The 22,208-nt window shown below is 39.0% G+C and overlaps 1 protein-coding gene across 1 annotated transcript in view; it reads left to right on the top strand.

Moving 5' to 3' along the window:
* Positions 1–1,873: 1,873 nt before the first annotated feature.
* Positions 1,874–22,208, top strand: part of LOC135102730 (uncharacterized) — a 41,493-nt gene continuing 21,158 nt past the window's right edge. The window contains exons 1-2 of the mRNA XM_064008233.1: positions 1,874–2,150; positions 9,482–9,829. Coding sequence (XP_063864303.1) covers positions 2,015–2,150; positions 9,482–9,829 — 484 coding nt within the window. The 5' untranslated portion in view covers positions 1,874–2,014. The remainder of the gene's footprint in view (positions 2,151–9,481; positions 9,830–22,208) is intronic.

Raw genomic sequence — 22,208 nt, forward strand, 5'->3', positions numbered from 1 at the left:
TGAGAGACTGTGTAAATGGATTGAGAGAGCTGGAGTGCTGGGTGAAGAACAGAATGGTTTTCGTAGGGACAGGAGAGCTGAGGACAATATGTTTGTGGTGAATGAAATGATTGAGAAGAAAAAGAAGGATGGGGGTAAATTGTACCTAGGTTTTTTGGATATAGAGAAAGCTTATGATAGAGTGAACAGAGAAATGTTAGGTAGAGTCTTAGAAAAGATTGGATTGAGTGCAAAGATAGTTAACGTAGTGCAAAGTATGTATGTGGACACAAGAGCTAGATACAGGCTAGGAGACATAGAAACAGACTGGGTGAAGAGTGAGAGAGGAGTTAGGCAGGGCTGTATATTGTCACCAACCCTTTTTAGCCTGTATACAGAGGAGCTAGCAGCCAGGATGAGAAGAATGAATGTAGGGGTAAGTGTGGGGAATGATAAAGTATGTGTGCTCCTTTATGCAGATGATGTAGTTGTTATGAGTGAATCGGCAGATGAGCTTCAAAGTTTGTTGGATGTAGTGGATGGCTATGGTAAAGACTTTGGAGTAAGGTTTAGCAGTGAGAAAAGCAAAGTAATGATTGTGAATAGATCAGAGGATGAAAGTAATGTGGTATGGAGACTTGGAGAGAATGAGTTGAGACAGGTGCAAGAATACAAGTACTTAGGGATGTGGATGAGTCCTAGTGGGTGTGCAAAGGCAAAGAATGAAAAGATAAGTATGGTAAACCAGTGGGTAGGTCGATTGGGAAGCGCGGCAAGGATGAGAGCAAGTAAGTATGATGTGTTGAGAGAAGTGTGGAAGAGTGTGGCTGTGCCATGTATAATGTATGGTATGGATGTGATTGCATGGAATGAAAGTGAAATTGATAAGTTAGAAGTGGGCCAGAACAAAGTAGCAAGGATGGCACTGAGTGCACCGAGGTGCACAGCAGTTGAAGCCTTGAGAGGTGACATGGGATGGAGCACCTTCAGAGAAAGACTGACAAAAGCCACACTTAGGTACAAGATTAGGCTTGAGAGAATGGATGATGCAAGAATAGCAAGGAAGGTGTACCTGTGGAATGAAAGTGGAAGCAAATGGAGGAAGAGATGCATGAGAATGACAGACAGGAATGGATTGCAAGTTGTGTGGGCGATAAGAATGGCTGGGAGGAATCAAAATGAGCGTGAATGGGTGGTAACAAGAGGAGGAAGAGTGGGAGCCGAATGGGATGTGAGAAAATGGAAGAATGAGATAGACAAAGAAGTGAAATGTGTGGGACTGAATGAATGGAAGAATGAGATGGAAAGAAAGAAGACCCTGGAATGGTACAAGGAGAAAGAGGCCCCGAGGTATGAAAGGTGGTATGATGGAAGCCTGGGCGGTGATCTTCTCTTCCGAGCGAGGGCACAGTGTATGGATGTGAATGCAAGGAGTTACAGGTGGTCTGAGTCCCGCAGCAAAGTGTGCCAGATGTGTGACATGGGAGAGGATGAGACGGTGGAACATGTGGTGCTGGAGTGTGTGCAGTATGCCAGAGACAGGAATGAGATGATGCAAGTGATACTGACTGAGTTAGGGCATGATAGGAATGAAAGAGTGGAGAAGACAGGAAAGGAATGGATGGTGTTGTTGCTGGGACTGGGTAGAGAGGCCAATGAAAGGATGATTGAGGCGGTGAAAGAGTTTCTGGAGAGAATGTGGCGTGCCAGGTGTATGAACAATTAGGATAGAGGATGCTGTTCGTTTCTCTTTTTTTTTTTTTTTCCCCTTTCTACAGGAGTTGCCGATCCAAAGGCCTGGCTCAGGAGTGATCCTGTGCCACCTGTACCATCAAGATCAAGATCAAGATGTTCGACCGCCATATTGTACAGGAGTTGCCGATCCAAAGGCCTGGCTCAGGAGTGATCCTGTGCCACCTATACCATCAAGATCAAGATCAAGATGTATGTTTGGGTAAAGAGGCTGCGCGGGAAAGCCAGTGTTCAGTGGTAAAATTATCACAGCATTGTGCCCGTGAAAGATTAGTGATTCATAATGAGTGATATAATGGACCCCAGCAAGCTGAAGGTGGCGGAGCTGCGAGCAGAGCTGCAGGCCCGAGGGCTGGACAGTAAAGGAAATAAACCGGTGTTGGTGGATCGGCTCCGGGCGGCGCTGGAAGAAGAGGCAGGTAAGGCAGACTGTGTTATGGTTATGTTTCTGAAGAAAAGTGTCCGAGGTGCGGGGCGAGTAGCTTTTAATGATACTTGTAGGAGACGGGAGCCTTAAAAGACAGGCAGCGCTGGGCCATTGCCAAAACCAAACAACCCACACTACCTGTAACCCCATGGTGCGTGGAAGGTTAGGGGGTGGGACTTGTACCGCGTGACTTAGTGGATACTCGAGAGACAAATTACTATACCTAATCACAGGTAACATTGCAGAAGTGCGATTAAGTTAATGTTTTGGTTACTCCATGAGTGCCACTAGTATTACCCTTTACATGGTAGCTTGTAAGGGGGTTCGACGTGTGAACGTGACCGTAGACCAGGGTGAAACATCTGCACTTTATATAAGATAGTTTAGGTTTGGTAAGGTTGTGCTAGATGCGATTAGGTGATTATTAAGAAGAGTCACACGGCTCTGTTTTCTATCTTTTTTCTCCTATCCTCTCTAATGTCAAACTGGTATTATTCTATACTTACTATATATTAATTTACATTTTCGTGACGTATCTCATTGGCTAGAGCTTCTTGTGCTCAGTATTTTGAAACCCAATGTTGCCAATTAGGGTTTTATTATAGTTTAAGCCATTACACACTACATGGTAATAACCTACCTCATTTTGTTCTTCTCACTATTCACTTAATTTCTAATGATTACACTACTTGTCGGAAATTAATAATAACGCCACAATAGGCCTAGGAATGCACAGCGCTCTCAACTTTTTCTAAGTCCACAGGTAAACATGAATGGTGTATTGTTGCCTGAACTTCAGTTGTTTAATGCTTTGAATTGTGGGTAGCTGCTGGATAGGATCACTGTGTTTATAATTCCTCGGGCCAATCACGTGCTACCACCACTTAACACCATGAGTTGCACCAATAGGAAGTCTCTATAAGTACCCATAAGCTGCGCGGGCAGGTTAGGTTTGGTTAGGTTAGGTTAGGTTCGGTTCCCCACAGGCCCCCAAGCTTGCTTGAGGGATTGGAGGGCCGTGGGTAGAGATTGGGGACATTGGCTTAAACTATAAATTTACCCCAATTAGTATTAATACCGTCAGCAATTTTTTTTAAATATTGGCTTTCTTTCAGATGTGTTAATGATAAGTTAGGTAGGTTTGGTGAGGTTAGGTTTAGTTAGGTTAGTTGGTTAGGTTAGATTAGGAACCCCATACATGTCGGAAACATGAAGTAATACTGTCAGCGATTTTTTTTATTTGTTTTTTATCAGGAGTGCTGTTGTGAGTGATCAAAACTGTGAACTGGGCAGTGTTGATGAGGTTACTAATGGTATTTACCATAGCTATGTGCGATAATGTAAAACATTATCGTAATAACCAGTAAATTAATAACGATAACCTTATTGGTGACAACTGACAATTGATAAGTGGTGATAAATTTATTGCTCAATAACTGATAACCAACAAATCGATAAATCCAAAATTCTGATACTAGCGCTAATGATACTGATATTTAAAAATAAAAAAAAAATGATAAATCCAAATCTTTATTTATATCTATATTAGAAAACTTAGAAAAAAACTTCAGATTTAATGTTTATCCTGTTTCTTCCTAATGAAAAACACTGTTTAAGTAAAGTAACTATATTTGATTTTGAAAGTTTAAAACTTTAATGTGCTTATGTTCCAAAAACTAAAATGATGAGTATTGCTTGTTTGGAACCTAAAGTATTGGCAGTACTGATAAATTGATAACACGAGAAAAGGAGAAAAATGATTATCAGATAATCAATGACCCAATGTCATTATTGCAATAATTTACCACAATAATATATTTTCTGATAAGTTTTGATGTTTTGACTAATTTGCAGTAGATTTTGTTGTAAACTACTCTGTTTATTATGGTAGGGGATGTAAAAAAAAACAGTAATTTGCAACAAATTGATGGCAGATTATTTAAAATTGCATCAAAATTTACCAGAAAATTAGTTTCATCCACCATATGGACTTTATAGGAGAAATGGAAATTTACCACTAAACCTAACCTAACAAATTTAACAAAACCTGACACAACCAAATCCTATTTAATTTAGGCATGAATAGTAGTTCATAAAAAAAACTTACTGTCCTGACAGGTCTGCACCTATTGTTTCTGGCCGCTGTCACGTAGGCTGTAGTCACCATGGCACCTCACACTCACGGCAGAACAGTGCTCACTTAAAAAAGCCAGGGAATCTTGGGTATTTTTGTGACATTGGGCAATTCTCACAGGGATAATTATTAAGAAGAGTAGGTTTAGTTAGGTTTACTCAGGTTAGACTAGGTTTGGTTTAGTTAGGTTTGTTTGACATTGTAGGTGGTAGGCTTTGAAAAATAGGAAATAGAACTGTGTGACTTCTTATTAATTACTGAGTTGAGGGTCGAATATAACCGGTCACCTGTTTCAGCTAACCCTCAGATAAAATTGTCTTGGAAAGCTACATCTTCCATTTCATTGTGTAAATCCTATCTCCAAATATTGTGATCGTTGAATGAGGTCAGCAAATTAAGTAATAACTATTGAGTTTTAAATATTTTGGGAGTCCATGGAGTGAAGCCCCTGATAAAGGTGTTTATTAAACTGGGTTTTATTTAATTTTTAATCCCTTCCCAAGAACAGGGAAGTAAATGAAAAAATAATTCTTGTATAGACTACCAACTCCCAGCAATATGTCCACCCATCTATGGTTTCCCTGCACAAGAGCATTCTAGACTGATGTCTGTATGGAGATGCCTGCAGATTTGAAGATCCGTGATGTCTTCATATATTTCCAGAAATGTTGCAAGATTCCTGTCTATTTGATCAAACTTACCTGAAATGCTAAGTAACAAATTATGGTAGTCGGAATCCTGCAAGTTGTCAGTTGTCTCTGGCTGTTTTAATGTAGGAATTGGCAGGACAATCCTGTACTAACCATGAACGTCTTTCATCTTCCCCTCATGGTCAGACTTCCTATTGCCACCTGTCTCTTATCCACATAGTTGTCTAACCTTCTCTTGAGACTACTTAGTGTGTTAGCGCTGACCATATATCTGCTAAGCCTACTCCACTCATCCACAATTCTGTTGATGAACCAGTTCATAATGATCTCTTTCCTAAATCTAAACTTATCTAGCTTACATCCATTGCCTCAGGAGTTCTGTCCTGATATGTTACCATGAGAATGTCACTTAAGTCATTCCTTTTACCAATTTAAATACTTCTATCATGACCCTGCACACCCTTCTCTCCAGGATGTGTGATATCTGTATGGTTTAATATATTCATGGATGGCTGTATGAGGGAGGTGAAAGCTAGAAAGGAGTGATATGGACTGTACTGCAGTCAAGATTGCTGTAATGTGTGTGAGGCGGCCCAGGACTCATCAGTGCTGAATGAAAAAAAAAACGTAATAAAAACAATATATCTTGTGGGGGAAGAAATACAAAAAGTAAACAAGTCAGAAATCAAGGAGAATATTTCCTCCCATAATTAAACAAAAAAATTACTGTACTATAGACACTATGCTCTACTCCAAGGTCTTCTCATATGCAGATGGAGTGGATTCACATTTATGCAATGATCCCTTATGTGCTAAGTGTTCTCACTTTGTGAGAAAAATTCATGTTGAAGCAGTGTGTAGGAGGCAATGTGACATTGCCTGGAAAATATACGGATCACAATTACTTAGTACTAGTGTAAGAGTTTCACTAGAATGGTGAAATAAATAGAAAAAAAAAACCTGTATAACAATTGCATCGAAAAGACTGAGTGTATTGGTGAAGAAATGGAGTGATGAGGGACGTAAGGATGTGTCTCATTACAAACGTGGTGGGGCACTCCAAATGTTTGACACCTTACAGTATCAAGAGACAGTTAAAGGTATATCCTCAGCTTACAACAAAACAACTACAAAAACAAACATTTTGGGATGGCCCACCACCTTGTTTGTAGTGAGGAACATCTTCACATCTCTCATTTCACCAAAACACTCAGTCTTTTCCCTGCAATATTAATACAGCTTGTTTTTTCTATTGATTTCACCTTTCTAGTGAAACTCTAACGCTCATGCTATGTAATCATGACCTGTATATATTCAAAGCATTGCACATCACCTCAGTAGAACACTGTTTAAAACAAACACAGCTGTTTTGTTAGCTGAAGCAGGGAGTGGTCACAAATGATAACTTTGCCTTATGTCAATATGTCAAACACTGAATCTGCTATTCTATGATTTCAGAAACATATGAGGGGCTAACCTAAGCTGCCATGAAGTTATTTTCTCTTAACAGATTTTTTCAAACTTAGAGGGGGGCAAGTTGCCAGTTTGTGCAATGTGACTCTCTCATCGGTGGGAGTTCTAATCTTGTATGTTGCTGACTGTACGTTGTTAGACTGGATGTTATGGAAATAACTCAAGCCTACTAATTTTGAGAAAGTGATCATATATTTCTGGGCTGAATTATGATGTTTTGTTTTTTAAATCATGATCTACACAATGAAAAGATTAGCAATTAAATTAATGAACTGAATTCATCTAATCCTCACCAGATCTAGTTCTCTGATGGAAATGGTAATGTGGTCTCAATATGATTCAATATTCCTCTTATATACCCAATGTGTATGTTGGGATTATTACAAGAGTTTGACCAAGGAGGCATACCAGATGAAATAAGGGTGACAGGTACTGAAGTTTTCATCAGCTAGAGTTCATGCTTCCATCCAAATTCTTCTTAAATTTTGTTATGTTACCATTATAGCTCACAAAGTGTTGCTGTATTGTTAAATAATTTTGATATATAATTTAGGAAATAATTCAACTACAAGAGAATTAGAACTTGTGCTATTTGCAAAAAAAATAAGTACATTGGTAAGCTCCTTTGGGGAAGCCACCCAGCTCCCAAGCCAGTGTTACCAAAGCCTCCAATTTCTGGTAAGGATAAAATCAACGTCATGAAAATGACTATGGAATCAGGATTGTTGTTGTTGGTGGTGATCACCACTCTTTGGTAACTATCACAACATAAGGAAGCAACTGTGAAATTGTCTGTAAATAACTGTCACAGCCCTCAGAGGTGTTACCATCGGACTCAGGTGATCTTGTTAAAGCCTTGGTGCAATGGTGTAGGAAGTGGGTTGTCTTCCATTACTGGTGGAAATTGATGTGAGCATGGTATGGGTCCTCATAGCCTTCCAGTCCCTTATGAATGTGGGAGCACCTTGCCTTACTGTTGATGGTGACGAGTTGCTCAAGGAGGTGCTCTTACCATCTGTTGCTGCTGATTGATTAATTTAATTTCAATTCTTTTATTGTCATAACATACACATTATATTACAAGGTTGAATTATATGCATTACATAAACTTTGCTTGACAATGAGGACTGATACCTTATTGTATATTTTTCCCTCCTCTGTACAATTTACTCAATTTATAATTTGAGGGCTAATTTATTTAACATAATTTTTAAATTTTATGCTACCTCCAATAATTTTGATTTATAATAAAGCTACCTGTTGTTATTTACATATTAATTAAATACCTTTTGATTCTATACTTGTATGTTGGTAAAGAACAATGATGATCTACCTTCCCTGCCATTTCATTCCACACGAGTTGCTTTAAATCTAACTGTTTTGTGCTTCATCGCTGTTCTGCCTTGTGGTAGACGAAGATTAACTCTATGTCTGGTATGGTAAGAGTGGATATCTTCACTGGTGGTAAACATGTCTCTCAATGCTCGTGAAACCAATTATAATATTTATAAATAATTATGTAAATGTAATTTGAATATACATAATTTACATAATTATATTTATTATATTTATAAATGAAATTGATATTTATATAAAAGATTATGTAACTTTATAAATTCTTGTAGCCTTTTGTTCATAATTTATTCCAATATTTTAGAGAAAACACTGAATATGGAAACTGGTCAATAATTATTCATCAGTGTACAGTCACCTCCTTTATATATATGGGAATAACCTTACCAGTTTTTATTTCCTGTGGAAATACACCTTGTAAAAAAGACTGGTTTATGTGTCAGAGCCTTTAAGAAAACTAGATATGTCCTCTTAATGATATCAGCTGTTATGTTATATCCTGGGCTCTTTCTCTCTTAGCATTTGTATTATGTTAGTGACCTCATGGTTGTCCATATGGTGCTAAAAAATTGAGTTGCGGTTTGGTGCTGGTAAATCAATAGTATGGACAGTATTATCCTAATTTACAGTATTACAGATTTCAAGAAATTTCTTTATCCTAGACTCATTAAAAATCTTCTCTGTTGTAGTCTTGTTTTTTTTTTTTCACTAGGTTTTCTCAATACAAAATATAGGAAGGTGATCTGAGATATGTGTACAACACACTATTAACAAAACTGTTACTGTGAGCATTATTACAAAATATATTGTCAATAAGTGTGGCTGAAGTACTAGTAATTCTTGTTGATTTATTGATTAATGGTAAAAAGGAGTAGCTTACCAAAGTATTTATGAGGTTTGACATTGGTTGATGTCTTTTATTTCTAAGCAAATCTAAGTTAAAGTCTCCCATAATATATTTCTCCTTTCGTTCCTTATTCACAATATTTAAAATTTCATTTATGGACTCAAGAAAGGGATCAATTGATGCATCAGAAGGTTTATAGACAACTCCAATTATTGTTTTTTTTGCCTTGCAGTTCTGAACTGCTTAGTTCTATAAATGATGATTCGACATTATTATTATTGATTGTTAAGTCATTTCTATTATTAAACACTATATCTGATTTGTATATGAGGTAGATTTTTAATGGGTTGCCAGCAAGAAATAAGGATTTATAATATATGAAATGTGTGTTTTATGATCATTATGGTGAATGACACTTCTTGATCTGCTGTGAGCGGCTAGGGCAGCCAATCACCAAGCAAATGGTGTACTGATATCGTGACCAACCATGGAGTAAGGATGCAGAGCCCCATTGCATGGGAACTTTGTATTTTTAGGTGTGCCATAGCTGTGATTTTGTGTGTGATAATGGTATTTGGGCATATTATTAAGTATGATAGTGATGAAATGCTGTAGCTGAAGTTGCAGGAGCAGAGGTGCACAAGATTTAGTCAAGTAAAACATATCTTCCTTCTCAAGAATTATCACCTTACATTTTCTTGCATGCTCCTTGATCCACCAATTTGAAGTTCTCTTTTACTCTCTGCAAAGAGAACAGTATCATATGCAAACAGATGAGTTATCACAGCCCACCGTCTCTATATATTGTTTTGTATTTACTTTGATGTTAGTGATGAAAGTAATGCATATTGTTTGTATATTTACAGCTTGTGAGGAAGGGGATGAGGTGGCTGGAGGAGAGGAAGAAGAGGAAGCGGAGGGAGAGGAAGAGCTTCAGGAAGAAGTAGCAGAACCACAAGCAGAAGTAGAGGAAGAGCATGATGTACCTGTTGCTGCCAAGGAACCAGAACCACAACAGGAACCTGAGGTGGCCAAGAGGAAGTCTGAGTCTCCTGTTAAGAAAACAGCATCACCTCAGAAGGAGTCAGAGCCTTCACCTAAGAGACCTGAGCCAGAACCTTCAAGAAAGGAACCAGAACCAGTACCGGAGGTCAAGACCGAACCTGAAGACTCAGCCAAATTGGGCTACGAAGATGCTCCGATGGAAGAATTGGGTGAGTTTTTTTGCATATTCACTCTTTTCTATTTACTTTGGTTACTGTAAAATATAGTGAAAGCAATGGTTGATAAAGTAGAGAGAGGGAACATTTACAAAATTTGAAATGTGGATCTAATTTCTCAAAATTTTATCCAAGGAACTATATTAGCATTACTGGGAGTCCTTTGGTAAATTTATGGTAGTCTTGAGCAATGCCATTTTGTGGTTATGGGCATTCTCCTTTGAATTTTTTTTCTTCAGTGCTACACTTACACTGCTCTCTAATACACTCATGTCTTACTTTTTGTGCTACATCATACATGTTACACCAAACACAATCTTTTACATATTAAATAAAGAAAGCAAACAAAAGATAATTATGTATTCCATTTTGATAAAAAAAATAGAAAATACAAAGAACTTGTCAGTGAGCATGCTGGAGGAATACACTGTCATGTGGCGATGGACTGAGGAAGGAAGCGTCAGTCAGTCTCATTTGTGTGCCATGTTAGATTAGTCCTTGTTCTCTAACTTGTGTTCCTTTTTTTGCCCTTCATTACAATTCTGAGGCATGAGGCTGACTCTTCATCTTCAGGTGGCAGTGCATTGAGTAAACAGAAAGCACTCTCAGTGGAAGTTGGATAAGACTTAGTGAAATGGTTGCAGAAAGGAGAAAGGCTGATAACACTGGCCGGTTGCTTGGCTTGAGCCATTGGACTGTAACTACAATGGGGAGTTTGCGGAACTATACCGCTAGATGTCGTTGCTGCTCATCTAACTGTAGGAAAGAGAGCTAAAATATTGTTGTAGTAAATCCCAGGTGTGTAAAGATGCATAGAACATTGATCATCATGATACTATTGAAATGATGTATCGACTTTTCAGTATCCGTTTTTTTTTTTTTTTTTTTTTTTTTTTTTTTTATGTAGGAAGGACACTGGCCAAGGGCAACAAAAATCTGATAAAAAAAATGCCCACTGAAATGCCAGTCCCATAAAAGGGTCAAAGCAGTGGTCAAAAATTGATGGATAAGTGTCTTAAAACCTCCCTCTTGAAGGAATTCAAGTCATAGGAAGGTGGAAATACAGAAGCAGGCAGGGAGTTCCAGAGTTTACCAGAGAAAGGGATGAATGATTGAGAATACTGGTTAACTCTTGCGTTAGAGAGGTGGACAGAATAGGGGTGAGAGAAAGAAGAAAGTCTTGTGCAGCGAGGCCGCGGAAGGAGGGGAGGCATGCAGTTAGCAAGATCAGAGGAGCAGTTCACATGAAAATAGCGGTAGAAGACAGCTAGATATGCAACATTGCAGCGGTGAGAGAGAGGCTGAAGACAGTCAGTTAGAGGACAGGAGTTGATGAGACAAAAAGCTTTTGATTCCACCCTGTCTAGAAGAGCAGTATGAGTGGAACACTCCCAGACATGTAAAGCATACTCCATTCATGGATGGATAAGGCCCTTGTACAGAGTTAGCAGCTGGGGGGGGTGAGAAAAACTGGCAGAGACGTCTCAGAACACCTAACTTCATAGAAGCTGTTTTAGCTAGAGATGAGATGTGAAGTTTCCAGTTCAGATCATAAGTAAAGGACAGACCGAGGATGTTCAGTGTAGAAGAGGGAGACAGTTGAGTGTCATTGAAGAAGAGGGGATAGTTGTCTGGAAGGTTGTGTCGAGTTGACAGATGGAGGAATTGAGTTTTTGAGGCATTGAACAATACCAAGTTTGCTCTGAAAGGTTTTGACATTTTCTGTTAATGAAGGAGTTTTTGGCAAGTTGGAGAACAGACTTGGCATGGTTCTGGGCAGAAATATAAAGTGCATGAGATTCTGGTGATGGAAGGCTTAAGTACCTTTTGTGGGCCCTCTCTATCATGTATAGCACGAGAACAAGCTGTGTTAAACCAAGGTTTAGAAGGTTTAGGACGAGAAAAAGAGTGAGGAATGTATGCCTCCATGCCAGACACTATCACCTCTGTTATGCGCTCAGCACACAAAGACGGGTCTCTGACATGGAAGCAGTAGTCATTCCAAGGAAAATCAGCAAAATACCTCCTCGGGTCCCCCCAACTAGCAGAGGCAAAACGCCAGAGGCACCTTCGCTTAGGGGGATCCTGAGGAGGGATTGGAGTGATAGTACAAGATAAAGATATGAGATTGTGATCGGAGGAGCCCAACGGAGAAGAAAGGGTGACAGCATAAGCAGAAGGATTAGAGGTCAGGAAAAGGTCAAGAATGTTGGGCGTATCTCCAAGACGGTCAGGAATACGAGTAGGGTGTTGCACCAATTGCTCTAGGTCATGGAGGATAGCAAAGTTGTAGGCTAGTTCACCAGGATGGTCAGTGAAGGGAGAGGAAAGCCAAAGCTGGTGGTGAACATTGAAGTCTCCAAGAATGGAACATTGAAGTCTCCAAGAATGGAAATCTCTGCAAAAGGGAAGAGGGTCAGAATGTGCTCCACTTTGGAAGTTAAGTAGTCAGAGGATTTCTTATAATCAGAGGAGTTAGGCGAGAGGTATACAGCACAGATAAATTTAGTATGAGAGTGACTCTGTAGTCGTAGCCAGATGGTGGAAAACTCGGAAGATTCAAGAGCGTGGGCACAAGAGCAGGTTAAGTCATTGCGCACATAAACACAGCATCCAGCTTTGCATCGAAAATGAGGATAGAGAAAGTAGGAGGGAACAGAAAAAGGGCTACTGTCAGTTCCCTCAGACACCTGAGTTTCAGTGAGGAAAAGAAGATGAGGTTTAGAAGAGGAGAGGTGGTGTTCTACATATTGAAAATTAGATCTTAGACCGCGAATGTTGCAGAAGTTAATGAAGAAAAAGTTTAGGGGGGTGTCAAGACACTTAGGGTCGTCGACAGAAAGGCAATCCGACCTGGGGACATTTATGGTCCCCTCCCCAGATGGGGACTCCGAGGCTGGTGTAGGAGTCGCCATGATGATTTTAAAATTTTTGAGTGAATGGTGTGTGTGTTATTAGATGCTTGTAGTTTTGTGTGGAGGAAGAGAGTTGTCTTTAGAGGGCAGGCTGTGACTGGCCCCTTGTGTTGTGAGACACAAAGGGAAACGTTCAGTGAGGTCACAGCTGGGTTTAATGATAAGTTCACAGCACCCCCTGAACAGTGCTTTAGACCTCACTGGGAGTAATTATCATTTCGGCAGGTGTCTACTGCCTCCTCCTGTTACGCTTAGGGCGTAGTGGAGATGGGCACCGCAGCAACATTCAACTTCTTATCCAACAATGTGTTTCTTAAGTTCAACCAGCGTGGCTGAGTCATGTGTTTGTTTTGGTTAGAGATACAGCATTACTATCGCCAGGACATTTAAGTTGCCAATTTTTTTATTAAAATTGCCATTTCCATAAACTAGGAAGGAGATCTATGTAATTTGGACTTTTGACTGTCACAGACATGTTGCCTTTATGTTTACTGTCGTCTAGATTAAGACATTTCCAATCAAGAGTGTATTCATTTGGAAATCTTAAGATGACCAAATAAATCTAAATGCCGATTCACTAGAAAATCAACTTATATACATTTGTGCATGAAAAGAGTTTGATTTTAATTGTTACTACTTAGAAGGGATTATGTAGAAAATATATTATATAAGTCCATTGCATCATGTAAATAGAATAACATTGTAAGTATATCTGATATTGCTTGTATGTGAGAGAAGAGTTTGTGTCTGTGCTGTCACCTGGTGACAACCACTAGTTCTGAAAACTCCCCATTATCAAAGATAAAGATTGCATCATTGAATATGTGAAAGGCTCTGCTCCTTGAAAATCAACTGTGATAACCAAGCAGTGTAATGGTATGAGTATTGGTATGGAGTGGTTAATATTACTTTGGTTACAAGACCAGTATAAATAGTGTATTCCGGTGAGCCTTCTGTTAATTCAGAGGCTTAAAAGTTTGTGTGAAGCCTTGAAAAGTGGAAAGGAAGAAGGGAATGAAAGTGAAGAGTTTTCAGCCACTAATTTGTGGTTTATGCAGCTTAAAGGCCATATTATTAAATTCCCTCCTCCCTTTTCCCATCTGCTTCCCCTTCCCTTTGCCATTTGTGATATTATTAATCTCAACCATCCCCGTGGGTGTGGTTAAAACTGGCTACAGGGACGGTGTGGGGTAGAAAAGTGTTGGCTGGATGAGAGACAAAACACCTTTGCCTTGCCTTTGTATATTTTTGGAAACACGCTTACTGATTTGTTTTTTTATAGAAGGTAATGTGTTTACAGAGATAGGAAAAAAAACAATGATGTAACATTTCAGATTTTGCTTAAATTGATGTGTTTGTAATGTTTCTGGAGATATTGGTGCATTACACACACACACACACACACACCCGAGCAGCCAAGCTGGAAGGATCCATGGTAGCAGCTCTATGATCACCAAGATAAGCCAGTTGTGGTATAGGGAGTTTGGAGCAGTACTGTTTCTGTCTCTGTAATGAAATAGGAAAAAGGAAGATGTGATTCTAAAAGTAGAGTTGAAAGAAAATTAGAAGGGGAAAATGGAACTGAACTGAAGTGGTTTGTTTATGCTGAGCGATGAGTTGGCAGCGGGGGAAAACAACTTCTCGGGGTTTTCTGCTGGTGACAGTGAGATTAGCACAAAACTATGGCACAGAAGAGTGTTGGCCCTGGAAAGTGATGTGGAAAAACTTATGGAGAGATTCAGAGCTATGGAAGAGAGCCAGATAAGCCATATTAAAGAACTGAAGGGATTGAGAGCCAAGAACATAGGGCTTAGAAATCAGTACATTGCTCTGGAGATAGAGATTAAGGAGTGCAGTAAGAAAGTGGAAGGAAGGGCCATTAAGTGAAAGGCAAGATGCATGGAAAAAGCTCCAAGAAGGAGATAAGGTAAAGTTTGAGAGGAAAGTTAAGTTGGAGAAACAAATGAGTGAGCAAGAGATCATACAAGGAGAGGCAGTAAACTTTGAGAAAATAATAGAGCAATGAAATATGGCCAAAATAATGCAAAAGGTGATTAATGTTATCAAGACAAATGAGTCTCTTATAAGAGAGACAGTTGACAAAAAGAAATGTATAATTGTCTTTGGGGTTAAGGAAATTAAGTAAATCAACAAAGCAGTAAGAGAGAAAGAACTGAAAGAGATAGTAAACAAAGTTTTGGGAAAGGTACAAGAGGAGGGAAGATGTCTGGTTGATGAAGTGGAAGAATACCACACAGTTGGGAAATTTGCAGGTGAAGGGCACAGACCCATAAGAATAATATTTAAATCACAGAAGGAAGCTGAGAAGGCTCTGACAGGGGCCTGGAGATTAGCAAAAGATGAAGTAAAAAACATATGGCTGAGAAGAGACTTAAATGAAAAGGAAAGAAAAGAGCTAATTAAAATGAGGGAGGAAGTAAAGGCAAAAAACGGAAGAGCAGGAGATATTCTATTGGTGGGTGTTGGACATGAAAGTGAGGAAGTGGTAACTGAACAGGAGGGAGAACAGGGAAACAAGCTAAGGAGAAAAAAGGGCATTTTGAAGGTAGCTTACACTAACATTAATGGACTCATCTCGGGATTAAGGGAATTAAATGTTTATTTAAATGAGAAAAGTCCAGATATAATGGGCCTCACAGAAATAAAATTATATGATGGGTTAGAGGTAAAGAACATTGGGCAAAATCAATACAATTTATAGAAAAGAAGAACATATAAGAAAGGAGGAGGAGTGATGTTTCTAGTTAAGAAAACCTTAAAGGTGGTTGAAATAGAATATGGCAACAGATTAGCTGAGGTAATAAAAATTGGAGTGGAAAATACATAAGGCAAAAAGAGGTAATACAGTGATGTATGTACCACCAAAAACCAATGTCTGGTCAAATGAAGAATATGAAATAATGATAAAAGACACAGTGAGCTGGACAGAGAAAGTGCTAAGTGGTGATAAATTGATCATGATGGGAGACTTTAACTGTAAGGAGGTGTGCTGGGAACAGTGGTACATGGAGGGAACAGAATCATCTTGGGGTAATAAGTTATTACAACTGGCAATGGATAATATATTAACTCAATGGATAAAAGGTGATACAAGATTTGGAAAAGATGGAGAAACATCAAGACGATCTGTTATTTAGTAAGGAACCAAAAGGAATTGAGAATGTTCACACAGAGTGTCTATTAACCAAACATGACCATGCTACAATAGAATTCAATGTAAATGAAGAAATAGAGAATCAAAGGAATGAACAACACTATGCTGGGAGATTAAATTACTGTAAGGCAGACTTTGATAACATGGATTTTTTCAAGAGGAGAGATGGGATAGATTCCATAAGGCTACAGGGGTCCAAGAGAAGTGGGATGAACTTCTTAAAATATATAAAGGTAAAAGAAAGTTTGTGCCTAAAAAGCAGACAGTAATAGCTGGTAAAAAAGAGTGGTTTAATAAAAGATGCGAAGCAGCAAGAAGGATGAAAGAGGATACGTGGAAAAAATGGAGGAGAAGTAAAAGAATTAACTTGTGGAATAATTACAAACAAGTAAGGAATGATTATGTGAAGATCCTGAGGGATGAACAAAGACAGTTTGAAAAAGATATAATTGACAGGTATAAACATGAGCCCAAACTTTTCTATAGATATGTGAATGGTAAACTGAAAAGCAAAGTGAGTATAGGAAAGCTAATGATAGATGGAGTGGTTTATGAAGACACGAAAGAGATAGCAGAAATGATGAATAAGAGCTTCAAGGAAGTTTTTACAAAGGAAAAGGAATGTATAAGGCCATTGCGCACACCTGAAAATGGAAAAATAGAGGAATTTCAAGTAACAAAAGAAGAAGTTGATGAAATCATCAAAACGTTAGGAGTGAGAAAGGTCACAGGACCAGATGGAGTGTCAGGATGGGTAATAAAAGAATGCAGTAACCAGCTTAGTGATAAATTACATACCATCATATGTACCTCTATTTAGGCCGATTTATACACATCAGTGACGTATCGGTGCCATGTCCGCTCAGTGCTTCGGTGTCAGTGAAAAAAAATATCGTTGCTTTGAATTCAACTGAAGCATTTATACACATCTGGAGCAGTACAGTGTTTTAACTCTCAGTGACCGTTATGTCTCCGTTCCGTGAAGCTGAGTATCATCGCCACCGATATAATCATATCACACCGCACCACACCTCATACCACATCACACCACACCTCACCTCACATTGCATTTTTCTTTTTTATTGATGTATTTAATATATACTTAATTTTGTAGTCACACTAAATGTCAGGTTTATTTTTGCTGGGTTTTTTTTTTTTATATTTCTCTGCCTTTCATTTTCAAATCTGCAGTCATGAAAACTGCCATGGTACAGATCCAGCCTCTGAATTAAAGTAATCTTTGTACAGCTCTCTTACAGTTAATGCATCTCTTGTTGCATTTCCACCCTGCAAAGGCAGATTTTCAAGTCTTGCTTCTGCTGTTTTAGGCACGGTTGCATTTACCTCATATGGGCGTGTTTTTACATCATATTTTCTAATGACATTATGCAGAACACAGATTGCAAGTATCATGTGATCAACATTTTCTGGTTTTGTTTGAATTCTTCGGTTACATATTCTAAACATCGGTTACATATTGCCAAACGTATTTTCAACAACTCTTCTGACACAAGACAGTCTATAATTAAAGACATGCCTAGAATTATCCAAATCTTGCCCAGGATGTGGTCACATCAAATAAGTTTTTAGAGGGATGGCTTCATCATCCACCATTACGTACAGAACCTTAGTATTTGTGCCTGGCAATGTAGCATTGCCTGGTACTGATAATGTGCCTCGCTGTAGTGCTTTGCTTACCAGAATTTGCAAAAATTCCACCATCACTGCTTTTTCCATATGCACCAACATAAATTGTGATGAAATTGTAATGTGCATCAACAAGTGCCAACAAGACAATTGAAAATGTCTTCTTATAGTTAAAGTACAGAGAACCACTATTTGGGGAAGCTTGTGAATGGTAAAATATTTGCCGTCCAAAGCTCCCAAGCAGTTAGGAAAATTCCAAAGTGTTGAAAAGTCATTAGGCCGAGCGCACATTGAGACGCAGGCAACACAGGCGACACAGCACAGAGCAGGGCAGAAAACTGCATCTCACTGGTTTAAACCTAAGCACGCATATTGACACGCAGGACAGCACAGCACAGATGCAGCCTGTGTTGGCCTGCGTGATGCAGTCGTTCGAACGCAGTTTCCTGTGCCACGTGCGGCGCAGCTTGATAGCAACTCACTCTTTAGTACTCACAATGTCGTCCACGGAGCAACTCATAGAGGCTGTTCGCCATCAAAGACTGCTGTATGACACTAGTCATCCTGATTATATGAGAGGAACTTATAAGGACGAGTTATGGGCTGACATTGCATTGAGTCTACAATTAAAAGATGGTGAGTATGGGATTATATATATATATATATATATATATATATATATATATTGGCAGTGTTATTATGAAAATCACTCTTGAGATGTACATTTATTGTAATTAGTAATTATCGGGTTTTTTCAATGAAAACTAATATCTGATGCAGATTTTATTACACAACAAAATTTATACAAAAAATATTACCATGCCTACTGTCTATGTTCTCACTATGTTTTTTTTTTTTTGTTCACATCATTAGCATTACCTTTTTCCAGTTATTTCTTCCTCTTGTCTTTTAATATTTTCCTCGACGAACACTCTCTGTTTGCCAAGGCAGACTTCCTGTTGCTGAATTGAAATAGAGTTTGAACTGCTCTCTCACTTGAAATGCAGAGACAGTACATCTAGATACATTTGGCAATGTTTTGAGTTCCTCATGCGCATCTGTTGACATATGTGTTCCCAAGTAATTGTGAAGAACACAAGCTGCCTTTACCATGTTATCAACTGTTTCTACCTTTATAGTAAATGGCCGCATGAATACCCTGAATTGAGAAGCCAATATACCAAAGGCACACTCAACTGTTTGCCTTGCTCGTGACAGTCTGTAATTAAATACTTTATTTTCAAAATTATCCTTTGTCTTTGATTTAGGATATGGACGCAATAAATTATCTAGCAGTGGAAATGCAGCATCTCCAACAAACATAGATGGCAATTCTCCTTGTACATCTTCAATGGGTTTTGGTTTAGGTATATTCAAAGATTTGCTTACAATTTTCTTTCCCAGTGCAGAGTTGCTAAAAACATGTCCGTCACTAAAACGGCCCATGGACCCCACGTCTATTGTAGTGAATCTATATGATGAGTCAACAGTGGCCATCAACACAATTGAAAATGTCTCCTTATAATTAAAGAAGGATGACCCACTGTTTGATGGTTTTCGGATGCATATACGTTTTCCATCAATTGCTCCCACACAATGTGGCAAGTGCCACTTTTTTTCAAAATCACATGCCACTTTCTCCCATGTTTCCATTGTGGGTTCTGGTAAATAGACAGGTTGCATGTTGTTCCACACAGCAGTTGCTACTTGACTGAATATATTTGACACGGTCCGATCCCCTATTCTGTAGCTATAGCCAATGCTTTTATAGGAATCTCCAGTAGCCAGATATCTGAAAAGATATTAAGCTCGACTATAGTTTTACCCTGTTCTCTCTCTCTCTCTCTCTCTCTCTCTCTCTCTCTCTTATAGTGTTAATTATGTTCTATTTTGTACAGGGGCTGCTGCAAAGGAGGCATGGCTAAAAATACATAATTGTCATTGTGACGCCCTTAGGAGGCAAAAGAAATTAAAGGGTACGAGTGGATCATGTGCTGTTGTGATTAAGCCATGGAAATATCAGCAGCAAATGGAATTTCTGGTACCATACATGGCCAACAGAGAGACAAGCTCAAATGTAACTGGGACTGACAATGACACTCAACGGACTGTTGAAGGTGATATTAGTTCCGATGAAGAAAGGAGTACAGAACCCACCACTGATTTACATGAAAATGTGCCCCATGACAACGTTCATGATGATGATGATCGCGATGATAATAGTGAGAGTATTGTGGACCCTTCAGCTCATTCGAGAACAATAAAGAAGAAAAAGATTGTAGACAATCGTAAAATGAAAGCAGATATTAATTCTCTACTGAAACAATCCATTGCAAATCATGAAGAGAGAGCCAAACACAGAGCACTTGAAAGGAAAAAGCTGGAAGACAAATTAGGACAGGAGGAAAGAGATCCCCTATATCAGTTTTTCATGGCTATGTATGCAACAACGGCTAAAATGCCACCAGCATCACAGCACATGATCAAGCGGGAAGTATTCCGTATAGTTTCGGACGCTGAAGAGACCTTGTTAGGCATGTCTCCTCATTCCCAAGGTCACTCCTCTCACTCCTCGTATGGTTCTACTCCTCTTGTATGTACTACACCTACTGATCCATCTACTGCTGATACATCACAATCTCACCCCATGTGTTCGCAAGAGCATCAGGATGCATCCCATGATTTCACATCAAATTATTTTATGCTCTGAAAGCCATGTGTGATTACGTTGTTTATTGGTGATGAATGTACTCTCTCTCTCTCTCTCTCTCTCTCTCTCTCTCTCTCTCTCTCTCTCTCTCTCTCTCTCTCTCTCTCTCTTTGAGTATGAAATTAAAATTATTTTTCCTATTATTTTTATTTTTACAACTCTTTATTATGTAGGCTAATAATGGAAACATTATTACGTATGAGCAGTAAAGCGAAAATGTTTATTTAGAGGATTTCTGCCTCAGTCCCTATTATTTTTCTTTTACAATTCTTTATTGAAACATTATAATGTATGAATAGACAAGCGAAAATGTTTATTTACAAAATTTTTGCCTCAGTTCCTATATTCTTCAAAAAAGGATTTGCAGAAAAATAAACTCACCTTAAAAACACAGCCAGTTTTTCTCTACTCCCGATTGGTTTCTGGGCGTTGCATCCTTCAGAGAATATGTCACTGTGTATCATTGTGTGCATATCTTCAAATTGATCTCGGCTTAATCTGAAATAGTTCTTGTATCTTGCATCAGACAGCTCAGAAGTTAAAGCAAATTCTCCATGTGTTTTCCTCTTCTCCATGTATTCACTCCTCCACACTGACCTCTTTGCTCTACAAATGTCATATAATAACTTTACTTTCTCAAACTCGTTTTCTGAGTCGGAATCGGAACTAAGGTTTCCAAAGTAATTTTTGGCAACAGCCATGATCAACACTACCGCACAGGACGACAGCCTGCTCCTCAATGTGCGCACCACGCCTGTGCTACGCTGTGCTGCCCTGCCCTGCCCTGCCCTGCCCTGCGTCTGCCCTGCTCTGTGCTGCCCTGCGTCTCAATGTGCACCTTGCCTTAGCAATGGATTTCTAGATCTCTGTTGAAGGTTTTGGTAGTACTTCGCTCATGAGATTTTCTGTTATTATCCTGCAAGTGTCCATGACAATTTTGTACACTGTGCTATGCCCCAAGTGGTAGCTGAACGAAATTGTCCTTAAGGAATCCCCCGTAGCTAGGTAGCTGAAAGAAGGAAATTTAACTTATATTAAAACTTTTTTTTGTGGGGTTCATCATGTAAAAGCAGATGGAACAGTATAAGGGACAATTACAGAAAATCCATGAAGAAGACTTCAACTAAGGATGGGCAAAGTGCAAAGAAAATTAAACTGTATAAATTTTCGGAGCAATTAAACTTTTTAAAGATATACATGCGCGAGAGGGAAACCTAAGGGAACATCGCAAGTGAGGAACATGAAGGAAACAATCATGATGATGTTGTAGAACAACAGGAGGACAAAGAAGAGAACATCCTGAAAGATGCAGGGGAACCAACAGTATTGGACAGAGGCCTACATGAAAATTTGCAGACAACCATTGCCCTCACCAAAGCCTACTTTTGAAGCTAAAGTTAAAATCATCAGCAGGAAAATCAAAGAAGAAAGTGGCACCTCTACAAACAGCTTCTGCAAAATTAATCGAGTACTTGATCAGTAAATAAGAAAATCAAACTGCTTCCACCTCATCACACCCTGTTGACACATTTCTAGCAGGCATTGCTCCAACTCTGAAAACTTTAACCCCTTATTATTTGAATGTAGCAAAATCTGAAATATTTGCCACAGTACAGAAATATGAAATGCAAATGCTTATCAGTCAACATTCATTTGAAAGACTACCTGAGCCTTCAGCTTCTACATCATCAGCCTCAACTCCACATCCCTCACCTCAGCCATTGCAAGAACATACATCAGTAACATATGAAGATCAGCAACAGAAGCTATCTGCTTATCTTATCTTATCTTGTCCTATTGCTCCAATCCCTCCTCAGGATCCCCCTAAGCAAAGGTGCCTTTGGCATTTTGCCTCTGCTAGTTGGGGGAACCTGAGGAGGTATTTTGCTGATTTTCCTTGGAATGACTACTGCTTCCGTGTCAGAG

The sequence above is a fragment of the Scylla paramamosain genome, chromosome 8 (genome assembly GCF_035594125.1).
Source record: "Scylla paramamosain isolate STU-SP2022 chromosome 8, ASM3559412v1, whole genome shotgun sequence".
Lineage (NCBI taxonomy): Eukaryota > Metazoa > Arthropoda > Malacostraca > Decapoda > Portunidae > Scylla > Scylla paramamosain.